At 32.6% G+C, this 19,404-nt stretch overlaps 1 protein-coding gene across 3 annotated transcripts in view; it reads right to left on the bottom strand.

Moving 5' to 3' along the window:
• LOC109545722 (inactive dipeptidyl peptidase 10) overlaps positions 1–19,404 on the bottom strand; it is a 51,968-nt gene that overhangs the window by 14,432 nt on the left and 18,132 nt on the right. For 2 of the 3 annotated variants that reach the window (XM_019916570.2, XM_019916569.2), the window contains exons 4-11: positions 11,876–12,046; positions 11,683–11,823; positions 10,080–10,154; positions 7,862–7,914; positions 4,645–4,859; positions 2,725–2,918; positions 2,564–2,667; positions 1,711–1,840 (exon numbers count right to left, since the gene is read on the bottom strand). In XM_019916570.2, the coding sequence (XP_019772129.1) occupies positions 1,711–1,840; positions 2,564–2,667; positions 2,725–2,918; positions 4,645–4,859; positions 7,862–7,914; positions 10,080–10,154; positions 11,683–11,823; positions 11,876–12,046 (1,083 nt within the window). Of the gene's footprint in view, positions 1–1,710; positions 1,841–2,563; positions 2,668–2,724; positions 2,919–4,644; positions 4,860–7,861; positions 7,915–10,079; positions 10,155–11,682; positions 11,824–11,875; positions 12,047–17,286; positions 17,879–19,404 lie in introns of those variants that run through there. The other variant, XM_019916568.2, reaches the window with a different exon arrangement.

Raw genomic sequence — 19,404 nt, forward strand, 5'->3', positions numbered from 1 at the left:
TTTTTCTATTCAGGAACGTTCTATTTTGAAGAGTTTTACTTAAAATTCGGGAGAAAAACTAAAATATATTTCTCCTGGTTTTTTCCCGTAAATCATTATGGTTTTCTCAAAAAACTATTTCAAAACTAAAGGTTTTTAATTAAAAAAGCAAAAATTTGATACTTTTTTTTCCTACAATCATGGGGTCTTTTTAGCCAAAAATGACAAAATTAATTTTGTTAGTAAATTCGTCTCATTCATCGCTTTGCAGGGACTTTTAGAAAACCCTTTTCAGCTTCGCATTTTGCACAAAAACCAGATAATTTTATTAACTTTTTTACCGAAAGCTTTGGGAACATTTTTCTCGATCCGTAATATGTTTTCTAGATTTTTTCCCAAAAATATTTCCCCGAACAGAACAAGCAAAAGTTTATAATCAATTACTTGATTTTTTAGAAGTCCGGTTTCTCCACTTTTAGGTCAATAGTTAGTTCTAAAAAAAACTCTCTCTAAACACTTTTTATTGTAAACTTCTGGCAAACTGAGAGTCTGTTAAGCAAAAAATTTAAGTGATCGATTTTACAAAAAAACTCGCGGTCTTTATAGTTTGATCTTCTTTATCGTCTTTTTCGAAATCCCGTTTTAGACTCAATTATTGATTTCTGATTTCTCAAAACAGTGGAACAAGCGAAAGTTGCTGCAATGTTAATCGTCGCCATACATTTGTACGAACACCAGCAAGCATTAAGACAGCGTTCTCCTTATATTAAGGTGCTCGATGGTGAGTTTACTCAGCTTGCGCAGCTGGCGAAGAAGAATCATCGCAACCAAAAAGTGACGTGCAGAATCTGAATTATTATTAGCTGAAACTGGCTAGAAAATAATCGCTTAATTTTTGAAAGTATTATTAACTAATAGCAATAATTAAATTTTAATTGAAATAATCGTTATTATTATTGTGAAGTTAGAAACATTGAGCTATGTGCATAAATTCAGGTTTAAGAGCTAAAATTTAATGCTAATTTTAGAAGGGGGATTTCATAGGTAATTACGTCAAGATAACATCAACTGACCTACATTCAGGTTCTCTAATCATCTGACCTTAATACCCTTAAGTACGAAATAAAGCAGCTGCACAATAAATCACGAGGGTTAGGTTGAGGAAACGGCATGTATCGGAAATTACGTAAAGTAAGGAAAATTCTTAGTTTAACGATCAACAATGTTGAACATACTTAAGATAATGATTTCCAAATTTACAGTCGAGTATAAGCAAAAGTATAAGCAAAAGCAATTCTTCTGTATAACAACAGAATATATTTGAATATCAAATTTAATGTGCGGCAATCTAAAACACTCCGGCTTTGGCGCCTTTATGTGAAAAATTTGCTTTTTTAAAGCCTGAATCCATTTAATATTGATTTGTTTGTACAGAATAACATTTTTAGTATTTTTTCAAAATATATGCCGTTTTTTAACAAGAACATGTCATTTGATATGTCCTTGAATTACACACACACGATTAAAAAATGATGTTACTTGATCATATGCTTCATGCTTTATACGCATATCCTTGGCTCACATACACACTTTAATACAAAAAGCTTTTTTTTATTGTATTTGAATATTTCTTAAAACCGATAGTCAGCATTGTAACTAATGCAAGGGTAATTAACTGCTACATTTGGAAGTATTTTAGTTTAATGGCTTGGTGTCATAATTGCCACTTACCTCAATGCATGTCCAGTTTGGCGCTAGACAGGCAGATACGATGCTCAAATTCTGAGCTCGATTAATCCAAACCACAGACACTTCCGTGTTCTTCTGTCCAATCCAACCAGCTGACGTCATGTAGTAATCTCTGCAAATGTGATTGAATTGATAACATCACTTAAGATATGAAAACCGATCAATATTAAAGCATACATGCATTTTTTATTTTGTCTAACTGGAAGCAGAAGAAAGTTAAACTGAAACCGTTACAGTTAAATATAAAGCAAATGCCCTGATAATTCGTCTATTGTGATTAAAAATGTTCAGCGCTTAAATGTATACATTATACATATCTAAACATCAACTGTAGGGTAATATTTAATGAGGATGTTGTTTGAAGTATTTAGGGGACACAGAAAACATACTAAAAAAATCAATTTTGAGGTCGTTGGTAATAGTGTTTTTGAATCGCGTCTGAAAATGTAGTAAGTAGGTACTACTTATTATTAATACTATTGCTTTATTTAACAACAAAGCCTCTGTCGAAACGGAATTGTGATAGATACTATTAAGAAGGGTGGTCAAGTGTCTCCTGGAAGGGACGACCCCCTCACACTGGAAAATAGCCATTATTATCATTTTACATAAAAAAAGGTGACAACACAGATCTTGCAAATTACAGAGCGATAAGTCTTCTTAGCCATATATACAAGATATATACAAAAACCCAAACTAACCGTCTAGCTGGAAAACTAGAGTTCTAAATAAAAATAATTGTTGTACCTTGGTGAAATTGAAGTTATTAATAATTTTTGTACTGCAAAATCTTATTGTTGTGTATAAAAATGCAATGAAATTGGAAATTACTTACTGTCCCTCTAAGGCATTTGGCGGCATAACTTGATAATTCTCCAGATTCGTTAGATTTGATATATCCAATACCCAAAGTTGCACTTGTGGAATGGGAGTGCCAGGCTAAATACAATTAAACTGTTGATACTAGTTAGCCGATAACATGCAATTGGTACATACGGTAGGATATCTAATAGATTTAGATCCAGGAAATAACATCGGTCTGTTAGAAGCTTTTCCACCTGCTAATACGGCTTCCGTCTGGAACCATGGAAAATTTAGAATTCCAACTTCCGTGTCATTAAAAGTGGCATAAAGGAGATGTGTTCCATCATAAGAAGGCCATAAAGCTTCTTGACTTTGGAGCACGTCTTCTGCAATTTCAGCAAATTAAAGTATTAAAGTACGTACAAGTATAACAGAGTCTTTTCAGTACAAAAATGTGTATTTGTGGCTTAGGTGCAACAATCATACTCTATTGTTGCAATAGACATAGAATAGTACTTAGGAATAGCGACAATAACCGCACAGGAATTGTTAGTACTGTACTTGTACCAATCAACAAGAACATTGAAAACTTACAATTTTAACACAGAACTATTTGATAACTAAAGGTGTTGTCAAAAAGTACAGACTATCTGGTGTTTGGTATTGCGTATCATATTGTCATATACTTTTACAAAACCATAATATCTTGTAAATTTGGCAATTAAGACTTTGTAGAATTGTTTATATCTGACTGCGATTTATGCCTCCTATAACAGAAGGATACGAGAATTGTGCAATGCAAGCAACTAAATATCTAGAGTACCAATAGCTGAATTTACAAATTAAGAGTTTACCTAAAATTTCTTCTAGGAACAGCCCTTAAGAGTTTATCAAATTTCCAATTATTTACTTCAATTAATTTTTAAATCTTGTTTCAGTTTTTCAAACGTCATATTTTAACGTCATGTACTGTCTAAGGTTGTTATTCGTGCATTGTGAAATGATATTCTGAACTATCCTTGAGTTTAGAGAAAAATTTAAATGAGTGGAGCGCCTTCATTGATGATTTGGTAGCTCCTAATTGAACGATTCATGTTTTCAATTTGGAATAGATCTTTATTGTTTGTTCAAGTGTAGTAATGGTTCTTTGAGGACTAAGAATGGGTAGAAAATGGAGGATGGGGCGCCAGCTTGAAGAAAGCTGGTAAACATGATTTTAAGTTCACTTTTTCGAGAAGCAACTAAGCAGAGTTGAATGATTTTTTATTTCTCTTTATTTCTTTTGTCCATTTAAAATAATTAAACTTTTCACTGAGTGTCTGTAATACTAAAGAAATTTTTTCTTTCTTTCCAGGTGGCACAATGCAGCTTTCGGTAAGTTTGGCATTAGTTAGCCTCTGGTTGGCATGTAGATGTAGAGCTTTTACTCCCATATTATTGACTTGAATTTTATCATATTGCTGCTTGACATATTTATTCGACAAGGAACGACTAGGGCCGTACTGGATCCTTAATTCTGTCTTGAAATTTTTAGAAATTTCTTTTAATTTTTGAAAGTTCGAATTTAGAGATGATTTTCAGACATTTATCTGCAATAATTAAATATTAATTTATTTATCATGTACACACAAAGACACTTTACTACAATTTAAAACAAAACAAAACTACAATTTAAAAAAAGAGCCGTTGTAGGCAAAAAATTGTATTCTTCCAAAAATTCAAAATTTTATGACCGAGAATAATTTGCCTGAAAACTCGCCTATTCGGCATTAAAGTCTTCATAAATGTCAACTTTTCCAACTAATATTAATTTCTTAAAGATTTTTTTTTGGTTGCCCACTCTATGAGTTCGAACTGGTTTTACTACTCTGCTGTTTCTGGTGTCCAATTTGAAGCTGGAATGGTTTACATCGCAAGCCCTTTTGCGGGTTTTAAAGCTTTTGAAATATCTTGGCATTTAACGAAGTTACCGGCGTTAAGAGCGGAGGCATATTTAATGTAAAAACGTCTTTAAATAATTGCTCTTTTTCCCTGTATTGAAAAAAATTCTGAATCACTCCATGTTAAATTCGAAAATCGCATGAGGTGCCAGGTCTGAACCTGATACCTTACCTTGATATAACCAATCGGGAACTCCATTGAAAACTACGTCGGGTTGTCCCGTAAATGTAAGCCTAGTGTTCGTCTCATCCTCAGGAGAATGCCTGTAGTAGATGTCGTTATTGAAGATAATTAGAAGAGATGTAGTATCTCTCAACCAGCTGACGTATTGCAATCGTTCCGGTTGAGCTTTTGGAGAAGATTCGAACCGAACAGGTATATGATGGCTAAAATGCAAACATATTCATGTGAATATTGAATACACTTAGTAGTAGGACTGGCTATAAATAAAAGTGATTAATAATTCATTCAAGTATCAGGAAACTGTTCATCTTTTTCGTGTCTAAATGCAAACTTAATTAACCCACTTTCAAACTAGCGAAACAAAGCGAATTGATTAGTCGTCTATTCTAGTTATTTATGATTAGGGTAGATTTTAACTAAATGCATTTTACATTGCAATGATTATCTGCACGAAATTAACGGCGGCGGATGTTATGTCGCATGCCAACGAAGTTCTTTCCATAGAAGCTCGGCAGTTAACCTAGATGTTTTACCATTTGTTTTATTCGCGATTCGAATAATTTAAATACACAGGACGTTTTGAGTGTCAGTAATTAATATTTTTCAGTTCATGTACCTATGCGCTATTATAGCTTACTATTATAAAAATTCACTAGGATTTATTTTATCTGCGAAAATTGGCAAACTTAATAATTGGGATTTCACAGCAATAATTTTTGGATTTATAAATTCCATTGATCGAATTTGATCTCACAATCTTCCTATGCTTATACTTCAGTACTTCAATTATTATTGGCAAACTGTTGCTATAACATACTAATAACTCGCGGCGAAAGTTGTTCCTTAAACGTTCTCATATTTTTAATTTATAAAATTATGTCATTATTTTATGGAAAAGCACACGAGAAGCGCTGCAGTCATGCTTTTAGGTATACGTTTGTTGGCAAAATTCAGTCCTCAACATGTATATTAAGTAAGTTTGGAAGACTTTTGAATTGGAATGCTTAAACCATATAAAAATATCTAAAATGCATCAAGCTTGTCTTTTCTTGAACATATTTTAATTACGTCTAATCTTCAATATAGTAGACTCGCAAAGCCAATGTGTTGTTTGTTAAAAACAGATTCATTTTTTTTGAGAGAGTAAAAACAATTCCAAAAAAGAAAATGAAAGAGTGGAAAGCCCTTATTCAACTGGTGAATGCCTTCCTTTTTAACCTTAGAGTGTGCAGCATTATAATGTTGTTAAGTGAAATAAAGTGAAGTTGAGAACTCTTGCAATCAATTATTAATTTCCCTGACAAAACTCATTAACTGAAATACCGACTTATTGAAATACAAATATTTATATAATTGTTGTGGAAACTCAATTGGAACTCTAAATTTCCAATTCTTGAATGTTTATTAACCGTGACAAATTTTTAGTTCTTCACCTCTTGCCTTAATTAGCTTACGTATAAAACAACACATATTTATGAATTATTAAAAGAAAACATAATATGCAGGTTCAATTAAAATACAAATTAGTCAAATTTATGATTCAGTTTCTTGGAAAATTCTCACAACTAACAAAACATCAAGCGGAATGATGCCAACTTTAGGTCCTCTTCTGTGTTTCCAGACAAAACCACACTAGAGGAACATTTCGGCTTGAGCAAAAAGCTTTCAAGCATGTCTTACGTACATAAATGCAATAAGTTTACAATACATTGCATTTGTATACTACTACGGAAGCTGATGTCCGTCTCAAAGTTTGGCTTTAGCGCCCGTTGCGTAGAACTTGGAACATTTGGGGTTTTTAGCCTGTCATGGAAAATAATTTCTTGCTGACCTTTCGCAAGCACAAGTGGCTTTTATGAACGGTTTCACTGAGCGATTTCTCGATTTTAGTCCTTATTTATACAGAGATTGTGAAGAAGGCTGTCGATCACAGAAAGATTGAGGGCGAAGAATCCTGCGAATTATCTGAGAATTAATGCTTCTATCACAAACGAAATTAAAAATCCCCAACGACTGTCTGAAATAATGCAAGCTCGAATCCTCATACACTTCGGACGCTTACAGAGAAGGAATGCTGATAAATTGAAATTATTAATTACGGAAGGCAAGTAGAGGGTTCCAGACTCAAAATTGGAAAAAGGAAATTAAATCATCAATCAAATCAAAGGCACATTAGGCCAATAAAGTAAGAAAATCCCCTCAGATAATCGTAAATCAAACTCCATGCGGCGGCGGTCTCACAGAATCAACGGTATTCACAGCTTATGCAATTTCCGTAGAACGATCACTAGTGATCCACGATCGTCCACGGCTAACCACCGATTTTAAATTTAACACGCATTCTAAGTAAAGTGGATCATTGCTGTGAGACCGCAGCCCTCAGCGCCCACAAACGAGGAAAACGACAAAGTGTGACGTGAGTGGTTTGCCGTCATCATTCACATTTTTGTGCCCCTTGAAAGCTCAGTTCATCTGATGAGAAGTAATACCTTGGAAACCAGTCTTCGGAGACAATGTTCCAGAAACCTAAACTTGAACCTAACTGATGCTGTTTAAAACATCCATAGTTTCTAAAAATATTTGACATTTTTCCGCATTGTTCAGTTTAAACATATATTATGAAAATTTGTTTCCATTGTTGTATTTGCGGCATGAAATTTCTAAGACCTGAATGAATTTCTGGGCAAGTCCAAATTTGGTTTAAAAAAACAAATGAATAAAAAACCGTCAACAAATCCATCTTAAAAGTACCGTAGTTTCAAATGGCACGAGGTTCTTTTTCCAGTTATGGTTACATACTGAAGACGATCTTTTTTGAGGTAATTTATTTTCTATGCGACAGACAATGTGAGTCCTACAAATTTCATGCGAGAAATATAAAAGTAAAAACAAATTTGCATAATACAGGTTGATTCGTTAAGAGTGGGAAATCCGGAAAATATCACACGTCAAATCAGACCATTGGCGAGAAGATGCCATGTCGGTAAGGTGATATTTTAGGAAATTCAATATTATGGCATAAAATTATTTCCAAAAATCAACATTTGTTATATAATGTAGCATTGATTATTCAAAGCCTTGAGCACTAATGGTACATTTACTCGAGGAAAATATGTATAAATGTACTAAAGTGACCACATTTCTTAAAAGACAAAGGTCGATCAAATTTAAATAAAAGCCTTAAGTATAAGTTTTATTTACTTACTCTTTATTAACATCGTAGATAGTATAGTGTGCTGTACAGGATTGTCTGAAAACCTGCAACATAAAAATATTTGAATGAACTCCAGAACTCAGTATACATTATCAGAAGTTTTATTCAGCTTTCTTCTTCATCTAAATAAGCGTGCTTGCGTAACGTCAAGGAGAAATTCGAATTCCTGACCTCCGATAAACCACAGAACTTCCCAATTTCAGCATACACTTTCATATGACAAATCTCATTAATTTATTTTCAAAAGGGTTTATACAGGGTGATTCAAAATTGGTGTCATTCGTCAGGGGGCGTTATCTGTAGGCATCTAAGGACAACAGGAAAAATAATTTTAAAAAATTGCTATTCTCAAAAACTGAGGAATTTGCAAAAAACTACGTGAGATCAGCAATAATGCTTCTTAAGGTAAAAAAGCTACTTTTTAAGTATCAAAAGCTTAAGTACCTAACCACACACAAACGCAGAAAGTGACAATGAAATAGGTGATAAGATAGCCGGTAAATTTAACGAATTTCAAAATTTTACGAATCTCATTACCCATAATCCAATTTGTACCAGTGTTCGGTAGACCTGAGTGTGCTAGTCTCCTGGGGATTTTAGATACATTTTACGACAGAAGCTTCAAAGTAAGTCACAATTTTACAAATGCTTGTTATTCTTGACAAAAACTATATACCTGATGGTGAGAAAATAACATCATTTTCCTTTTGAGTTTTTATACGAAATCTGTAGAAGAGAACTTGCAGTATCATGTTCATAATTTGAAGCAAATATTGTTATTTTTCTTTTTGAATGCTTAAGTATTTCAATAGCCTACCAATAAAACATGGAACTATCTCAAAATAATGCTTAAAAACATAGTTGAAATTGGATTTTCAACTATTAATACCTTCTAGAAATTTTCGAAAAAAATGTTTTAAATATTTTTCTGGTACTCTCCAAGTGCTCTCCTATTAGCTCTTAAAAGGAATGACGCCAATTTTAAATCAACCTGTATAGATCGAATATCTTCCAATTGAGACACTCGAATAGATCAGGAATGACGTAAAGGGCAAATGAATTAACTGTTATACTGTGCAAAGGGCATATGATATTTTCGGATTTGTACGATCTTGATACTCTTTCCACGCTTGAAATAAATTACCTCTTATCACGCGAACGGCCTTTAATAAACACTTGCTTTGAGATTCGTTTATTTCATGCCTCAATTATTTCTACAATTTGATAAGTAAGGTTTCCAACATATATTACCTGCGTCACAATCTTCTCTGTTTTCATAGACATGATGTTGAAATAGTGATCTATTATAATGGCTCGTAAAGTAAAATAATAGTGAAGAAAATCTGCTTGCACGTTTTGCCCAAAACGCTTGGAAAAAATAGGGTTTATCGAGAATGATAACTCAAAATTAGTATGAATTTATCGGGGCTGTTATTTGGAATCTTTACATAAAAAAATTATGAATTACATATGATCAATAATTAAGATATGACATTTTATACAGGAATATTTAAACTTTTTATAAAGTAAAGGAGATTGTAGGCGATACAATCCAATGATTTCTTAAAGGACACATGCATTTATGTTTTTATATCACTTCTTGATAGAACAACTATTTGCATCTGATTTTTTTTAACTTGTAACTTTATCAAAATGTTTTCGGTTTTTGCTTAAAATTAAATTTGAAAATCGAGAGTCGAGTCGAATAATAAAATATGTCAAAAATAGATTTCGCTTCTCGCCGAAAAACTACAAACGGCTGTCTGTTTTAAAGTATATTTTCTAGTCCTGTGAAACACAGGTGGATAAATTACTTTCCGTTCCGAACTAAATAAACAAGAAAAACTGAAGATCAATGTTTTCAAAGCTGTCTTTCATTTTTATTGAAAATTGTTTAAACATTCGTCATTCGTATTGCTTGATGCAAGTAATTTTGTTCTTCTCTATAAAATAGCAATAACATTTTTACGAGAACAGTTGATAACAAGGCTTGTAAATTACTTAAACCTGCAAAAGTGAAGATAAATTCGCAGAATATAACCAATTAATTGGAAAACGCAATCACTTTCTTCAGTTTCGTTATTAATTTGCCTGAATTATTTTTTCTGATCATCATAAATAGCTACTAAAAAGTACCTCATAACTACTTAAGAATTTTCAGTTAAAAAGAAAACGTGATTGATTCAGAAAAAATTACAATAGGACTTACCGTTTTTACATTATGTTGAAATAGAACATATTTAAAGTTTTTTGAACACTGGTACCCCCTAACATTTAATTGCCTCTGAAAAGAAGAAAAAAAATTATCAGTTATAGTGGATATAGATAGTACATATGTAAAATGTATACAATATTTTAAATTTCATATATTATAGAGTTTCTTGTATGATCGTATATTGGTATTAAAAAAGTGATAATTTTCGTAAACTTTTTTATTTGTATCTTGTTACTCGAATATCCTTTCCACACATACGCATATACAGTGAGCGGAAAAACGAGTGAGCCATTTTTGAAGACTAATAATTGACGTTGGAAATATTTTATTCAAAATGCAAATAATATAAAACTGATTAGGACCGAGCCGAGAGGATTATTTCGTACCATCTTGAATGCAATAAATTATTTCCGTTTTAACAACGTAATAAATTGGATATCAAACTTTGAAGCGTGGCAACAGGAACAGCGTTTATTTATTTACCTATTATTATTTTGAAATCGTCTTATTATATTATCACGTTCCTCTTGTTCAAAAAGTGTTTGTTTATTTACTGAAAAAATGTGGAAAAATTATAGAGACTCTGACTAGACCTGGAGTTAGATGTGAACTTTTATAGCACGTAAAGCGATTATAAGTTTTCTGCCAAACGGTTGCAAACCCACACTCTCCCGCTTATGTTCACAAACGCAAACAGTGTCATATCTTCCCATTAACTAGACAAAAATCTGTTGACCATTTGGGCTTCAAATTGACGATTTTGCTTCCGAGTAGGAATTTCTCAATCATATACCGATGCGACCTGAAACCTTTAGCTGTGCTTTTTCAAATTAAATGCAAGATGCATTGATTAAAATCATTTAAAACATTTTTCCGAGTATTTTTAATTTTACCTGGGATTTATTATTTTAGTAATATTTCAAATTAGTCAATATTTCAAGGCGACTTTAAATTAGTGTCTTTCTCTGGAGGTGTCTGAGGATAATTAGAGGCTGCAGAATAATTGTAGAACAGTCTGCCATGAAATATTTACTACACTGGAATTTTTACAACAAAAGTCGAACTATATTCTTCTCATTAGGATCACGTACTATCACCCTACTATCACTACACATTTATTTCTCTCAACACGCAGCAGAGAAATTCAGTGCCTCAAAATCACTTGAAAAGAATGTTTCACAATCTAGTTTTCCAATGGCATTTTCAAAGTGATGATTTAAACAAATTGATCTGTATTTCAATGAATTTTCTGATTACATGCATTATACCGAAAAGTAGTAACAACTACTTTTCTACTACAAAATCTTCCTTAGTATTACGATATCTTAAAGATCTCAATTTTTTTTATTAATTAACTAAACACGTTGTCGTTAATATTTTTGTTTAGCGCTCTAAGTGAGCCTCAGTAACAACTTAACAGAATTGACGGAAGTTTTGCGACCCCACGCATAAAAATTAAATATTTGCTGATTTTTATTGCTTCCTAATTTTGGCATCAGGTTTTTCTTTATTTACATCATTTATCAAATTTACATTTCTGCATCGATCAAGCGGTTCCCGTATGTTTTCAATATCAAAACCCTAATATGTAACTTACCAGTGTATGATTAGTAACTAGGACTGACACTGTAAAGTTCTTGTCAGTATCTAAAATTGCTAAGCTACCATCGTCGGCTTGGAAAACGAAATGACTGGAAGATATCCATGACGAAGGAAGGCGTTTGGGAGTTAGTTCACCCTGGAAAATATAATATATAAAAATACGTTTGATAAAAAATCATCAGAAATACCTGTAAATACTGTTCAAGCTTCATTCTCTCACCATGCCAGTAGAGGAGCTCGTCCACGTATCCAACTAAGAATATTGCAGCTATTATGCCAGATATCACTAAGCCAATCACCAGTAGTGAGAAAATGATTGACCACCAGTTATGACCTTCATCGTCGTGAAGTGCTAGCTCCTGTGTATAAAAAAACAATTAATTGCTATGAATGAAAAACTATAAATACAGAAAAGTATTTTTATTAAAACATGCTGGTACGACTGATTAGTTGCTCCTACACTTACTTGCTTTACATACCGATTTCCGGTCAGTTAATGCCAAGTTATGAAAAACAACTCTGACCCAATATAAACTAAAATAACATATTTTTTTATTTTTTCTGGCTGTTTTTTTATAGCGACAATAGAGACACATTACGGAACGAGAGACGGAAATTCTGCTATCTGCGTGAAGTTGGCACCCGAGGCAAAGCCGAGGGCGTTATTCACACAGTGACGCGCTTTCGACTTTTTTCTCGTGTATAGCATACTATTTTTCTTAATGTTCAGAAAAGAAGCAGGGATTGGTATAACTATGGTCGAAACAGTCAGTCACAGGAAAACAGTCAAGGCGAAAGTCATTGTAATGGGAAAATGTGATTATTTCGCTATCGGCAACAATGGCGAAACTGCGAACTTTCAAAAAAGGAGATCAACAAAAACAATTTAAATGTAATATAGATTGACGAAATAGTTTAATATGTTATTAGAAGCAAAAGTGTTGTTTTATCAAAAAAGTGTTATGTGAGCAACTATAATTCCGACAGTGAATACGTAGCAGTTATTGTTGGTTATTTTTCGCATTATAATTAGGTATCTATTAATTTTATTTAATATTTATATAAAACTATCACTCCCTAAAGCAAACTGAGCAAACTGCTCTTTTAACTTAAAATGACGATTTTTTCCATTGTCGAGGTTTGAAAATTAAAATTATATATCTTATTCGGAGCAAAACTATGTGTGTGCGTCGGTTAAATCGAATTGCCTCACTCGCTGCCTTTTTTACTACTATCAATTCCCTGGCAAATTTCTTTTAAAAGTCTACTACGACTTTTTAAACAGTGCTAAAAAAATTTTGCAATCTTGACTCTGAAAAAAAAATGGCTGGTGTTAGAACTCGTGTTTTCCGTGTTCAGGTTTAACAATCACATTCTTACAATAGATACTAAAACCTCCTTGAACAATGCGAAAAATAGTGATTTTGAAAAGTGACTGTAAAGTAAAGGCTGCAATTGGATCACCAAATTTTCATAGAACGTCCCAACCGAGCCATTTCAATCCAATCGAGTTCGGACAAGGCATGCTGGCCTGATCAATTGCATAAAATCATAGAACAACAGGTTTTAGAGTTTAAAAATAGCTTTATTTCAGAACTCTTTCTAAAAACAATTGTTTTATAGAACCATATCTTGTTCACTCGTATGGAACATGGAAGGTAGTTTCATAATATTACGTTCCAGGTAGCGTCTCGAAAGCTTCATAAGTATGTTTAGATATCGGGTTAGGGCCTGAGCTAAAAACTCAATTTGACCCTTTATTCAGCCTAAGGCTGTAATATTTTATTTTTGTTTATGTTTATTTTTGGCCTCTTCAGCCTAAAGAAAGACCTTTTTCAAAGAATGAAAGGAGCTTCACTTTTGAATGGTTTGATTGGTATTTCATTACTCAGTTTTTTTTTAATTTTTAATATTAGACATCAAATATTCAAATAAGTTTCTTTGTAGATGTAAAAATTGCTTGCTTTTGAACCCTGTATATGTATGTAATAATAAAGGAAGTACAGTAATAAAATATAAAAGCATAATTTGGTTTTTCTACGGTTCGTGGTAGACTGTAATACGGATAACATTTTAAAAATTACAAATTAAAAAATCTGGCGATAAGTATTAACATGTTGTACACGTTTGTAACTAGATGCGGTGTTTTTATTATAGGATATTAATACGTTGATTAAAATGATTAGAAAATGTCGGAAAATACACTGACTCAAATATGCATTTTCAACTGACTTTTGGTTGTTCCAGTGTATTGTTCCAGTATTTTGAGTGTTTTCTATGACTGGTTTCGCTTTGGGAGACTTTGGAAAAAATCCGGAAAAATAGTAAAAAGTTATGAGAAACACGGTGTTTTGATTCATACCTAAAAAAGGCGTAAATACCTATTGCTGCTTGTCTAAATCAGAAAAGGTAACAAGCGAAACAAAAAACACATTTGCAAAAAAATGAATTATCCTATTGATGAAACTGTGATTATGCAAAAATCTAGTCTGTGTAAACCAATTTCTGGTTTCAGTATTTAGTTTTCTACGACTTCATTCCCAAAGGTCTAGTCATTCCATAACTTTTACCCATGTTTTCCTTTTATTTATGGCGGAACAGGAAGTTTTAGGTTTAATTTTGACAGCTTCCGGAATCGATAGAATAGTTTGACTAATCAAATAAATACTTATTTGAAATTTTATACCGATTTTAATACAACATAATATAAAATTTTGACTACATTCCTCTAGCACTCCCCTCTTATTTTGGTTCAAAACCTCAACATCAAAAATATATTTCAATAAAACACGTGCACAAATTTATTCATTCATTCATTGATTATATTTTAAATATTTTTGTCTCTTGGTTATTTTTATGGCATTTCTCTGGTTTCTGGGATATTTAATGAAATTCAAGACTAATTTAAATTAACCTACATTTTATTCAGCGTTACAGCATTCTTCGGAAACTTAACAGGATTTATCTACACTAACGTTTTTGTAAAATATTTAGTAATCATTATAATTTTTTCTTTTCCGAATTCCAGCTTAATCGGATGAGTAGTTCAAAATTAATCAGAAAAAGGGGAAAAAATCTTATTTCAACGCCCTCCATCTCTGAAAGGTTGCAATTTGAAGAACAATTTTATATCATGTAGGAACATTATTTTAATTAACATGTTCTGTCTAGTCCTAAAGTTATAAAGATTAAACCTGAATCATCCTGCATATTTCTATGTAGCCGAAAGTGTGAGTGTGTTATCACCTTCGCTCATAAACTATAATTCTGTTGGAGTTTTGTGTTAACGGTAAATTTTGTGCAAAAATGTGCAGGATGAGACGATAGCAATACAATTTTTGTCAATTTTTGCTGAAGGTAAAGTTCTTTGTAATCCTCCAGTTCATAGAAAATCTGCTCGAGATATTTTCAATTACTGCCTCAGTGCATGTTTTCGGATGTCAGATACTCAAAATGAAATTAATCGTTTCCTACAGGTACTGAAATCATTTCGGTATTCAGCAGTTGATTTGCGGATTTGTTTCAATTTTCAAGAGCACGATTAAAAATAAATTTTCTCGTATAAACAACATATTAGTGCATGCGTTTCTCATGGAGATGATTTGACCTATTTAGAGTTTGTTCAAAAACCGAAATCTTAATGTTAGTTCTATTTTGTCTGACTTAATATTATATTGTCATCTTAGTGATTGAGGAGGATTCGTAGGTACTTATAAATAATTTCCTTATAGTATTCCCCATAAAAAGTGCTATGATAGACAGAAAATTTCCTCGCTTTCTCTTTTATAAATTAATATGGAGTTCTCTACTTTACAAAAAAAACACGATTTTTTTCTCAAAACGCTAAATAGTGTTATGTAAAAATTCGATAGAATTAGTAGCAAAGTACCTTTCGAGTTATTCCTAGTTTTTGAACACGCATTTTCAACTGTGCTATTGAGCAGTATTTTAAAATAGTTGAGTGATGATTTGGACTAATAGCATAAGTAAAAATTGAAAAGATAGATTGCAAAACTTGCGTCAACTAACGCAAAATTTATATGTGAAAAGATGGTGTTCCAACTAAAAAATAACTATTTCCATATAATAGCCCAATGTAATCAAATGAACTCAAGTCTGGAAAGCGCACCGGCCATAAAATACGATCTTTATAGCCTATATGTATTTCGAGCAACTCGTTAGTTGAGTAACTGGTAGCAATTTTAGCATTGTGTGGAGGAGCTCCGGCCGGTTGGAACATCATTGACAATCGCTTTGTTTTTTCTTCCTTTTTCTGGAAGTACCGGGCAATTATTACGGGAAAAATATATATGTCAATAACCCGCTAAATTACATTCAAAGTGCAGGTACATATGTGCGAATCTCAGACGGTGGAGATTGAAAGGAACATGGGATTGAATTGATTTAGGAGAGATTCGTTGTTGCTAAAAATTATCTCATATGCTGGAGTCGCAACAATTAGGAACATGAACCGTGCCTGAAGTAAGCCGCCTGGACACTCGAACAAGGACAGCAACTAGTTCGGCTCGGATGAAAAATACATGGGCGAAAGGAAGCACATATTTCCGGAGTGACATTTTTAGGCTAAACTCAAGCGATTAGACATGGGTAACTCAGTGGATTTTCAGGAGCTGGCGCAGTGACGCCGAATTGGTGCACCAACCCATCGCACCGACGCAGTAACTCCCGGTGCAGTTTTAAATGCTAAGCGTAATTCAAACTGCTGCGCAGTGAGACGCGATGAGTTATAACCTGTGGGCGCACAAAGCGGCAACAACTGAAAAGCGCAACGCAGCACAGTGTTACCCATGCCTGCAACAGATGAAAAGAGGATCGACCGGTCCTTGAGGTGCCTGAGTTTAGCACATCTGTAGGCTGCACTTGCATACACCAAAAACTCAAGACGGCTCCGATGAAATCGAAAGCATTAGTGATCTATAAGCAGAGATTAGTTTACTACATAGTTTTCTATTAGTTAGCTACTAATCTCTCGTATAAGTTTCTTTCGTGTTCATGTAAACGACTTTCGCGACGTTCTGAGCAACAGCGTCTAACAAAGTTTGACCGTGGTATGTTGAATAACTAAAAACCGTTTTCGAAATCTGAATATTTTCTGCGCATAAAAGTTTTGGCCCTTCTAATAAAAGGCTAAAAGTAGGAGTATCTCCACTAGCAAATACTATTACGTTTTGGAAATTACATAAAATTTGTATATAAATTTAACATAATTTTGCAGTAAGTTTGCTATATTCAAAAATTTTATTAACAACAAGTAACACATAACAGTCGCTGATATTTTAAATTAATATTTTGAAAGGTAAACCGACTTGACAGTGAGAAACATTTGAAATGTGTGAAAATGATAAATTAATATTCGCTTACATATTTAATCATTTGTTTTTGAGTTTATGTTCCAAGAAAAATATTGAATCCCACCGAAGTTTCCAGCTGCTGATATTAATGAATCTGAATCTCAACTATGTACGTAAACATATTGAAAATATCATTAATACGCACTTTATTAGAACCCAAGCTGCTAGTTTCAAAGTTATTTACAACATGCACTTTAACAGGCAAATAATAAGATTTAAAAACTTACTTTTGGAATTTCGCATAGACCCTGATGGACTGTTCCACATTGAGTACAACTGATTCTGCTTTGTCTTCCTTGCGATATAACACTGATTCTTTGAGTTTTTGAGTGTGGATCACCATAATCCATATCATGTTCCTCAGATAAATTCGGAACTTGTTTTGACGACATGTTTTATTTTTGTACCGTCAGTTTTAATATTTTCCAAATTATCAATGCAAAATGCTATTGAGCCAGCGTCTTTACATTATGGAATAGAATTTATTGTAGTCTAGTGAAAAAAAATTTCGATTGAATGAAAACTTGCTTTTTAATTCGGAGGATAATTTTTGGGCATTAATATTCCAGATTTCACTTAATTGTTTTTGACGTGACATATACTAGCTATTTTTTATCCAATTCTGTGGTTAACACCGTAAAGTATCCAGCACCTGCACTTAGTTACTCATACGCAATCATATATCATAGTTAGATGAGCACGTAATGTTGGTAAAACAATATATTTCAGTTGAGCTAATTTTTCGAATTTTTTCACTTTTAACAGTTAACGCAGTTTCACCGCATGTCAAGGCGTCAATACGAACACTGATCAACAAGCTGAACTAAAAGCTATCAAATTAGCCAGTTATGCTCTCACATTCCATAGGCGTTCATTTTAATTTACTTCTCATTTATTTCAGTCAAAATTTGCACTTTAAATAATTTATATGGTAGTAAATTAATTATTAAATCCTTGGTGAAACTATAAGTAGGTAAAAAATATAAGACTTTTGTTGCAACTCGAATATTCCTTTGTGATCAACATATATTCAGTTTTTACGAAGCTCAGCGTCAAGTATACATCCAGACCGATATTTGTTGATATAAGTCCGTGGTCAACATGTAAATGTTATTTGTGGTTAGTTTTTAAATTGTGATCTTCTAAACAATTTACTTTAAAGTCGCAATTGAAAATGCAAATTTATTTTAGGGAGATTAATTCTACTGAGAAGGTCACATTGCAGGCATAAGAAGAAGCCCTTAAGCAACATTTAAGACCGTTTTGTGCTTCACACAAACAAGCACACACGATTTAAATGTTTCGCGCAGGTTTAAACACAGTATCAAGTAACAGGTGAATAAATCTTTGCTAATAGTTTAAGTGTTCTGCTATGTGTGGTTAACAATAAATAAATATAAACAAAACGTAAAAAAGGTGCAAATGATTGTACGTAATACTAACATTTGAAACATTAGATTGTTCTCATCTCATCAAAATGGACAATTTATACTTGAATCTGTATTTTTAGTTTCATTGGTTACGTTCGTTTTTTTAAGGAAGATGCAAAATACGTCATTAACAGATGCAAATCAAATAAATTTTGCCTACTTGTTTACTCAGTTTTTTTGAAATATCTGAGTTTTTGGGGACACCATTTTTTTGCTTACTGTATCTGTACACTCTAAATGCGCCAAATTTTACCTCTTAACTATTTGATAATATTAGATTGTCAATTTTTAAGTTTAGAATTTATTTATTCAAAATTAACTCAAAAACTGGACGAGCTTTTTAAATTTATTCATTAAGGTATTTATATTTTTTATTTACTTTGTTTACTACTCTTCATCAGTTGCTTTTGCTCTAGGTTTCTTTATAACTTTTCGAACTGTAAAACACTAATTGATAATTTAGGAAACCAGATGAACTCAGAATGGTAACAACTACAGTGAATATCATTGAATAAATATTATCTATCATTTAGGACGAACTTTAAAAAAAGTTTAGCGCATGAAAAAAGGTGAATCTGCAAGAGGGAATGCGATTTACGAAAGCCACTTGCAGCAAACAAAAGATCGAATGATTGACTTCTGTTTTTGCCTTCGTTAACAAGATACATATGATTATTTTTTAATTCGTTTTTTTCTCGAAGGTACCAATTCTTCAAGATGCACTTTCAACTTTACTATTAAAAAATATTTGAAAGTAGTTAAATGGTCCTTTGGCAAACTGTATAGATGCAAATAGGCGAACAATGTGAAACATATGTTTAGTTTGTTTTCTTTGAGTATATAAATAGTTACATAATACACCCACTCAATGCGTGGAGCGTTTTTATTAAAAGCTAATAAATTTTTGTGCGAATT

This window comes from Dendroctonus ponderosae, unplaced genomic scaffold (assembly GCF_020466585.1).
Source record: "Dendroctonus ponderosae isolate FM_Combo_2020 unplaced genomic scaffold, Dpon_F_20191213v2 Dpon_F_20191213_3, whole genome shotgun sequence".
Lineage (NCBI taxonomy): Eukaryota > Metazoa > Arthropoda > Insecta > Coleoptera > Curculionidae > Dendroctonus > Dendroctonus ponderosae.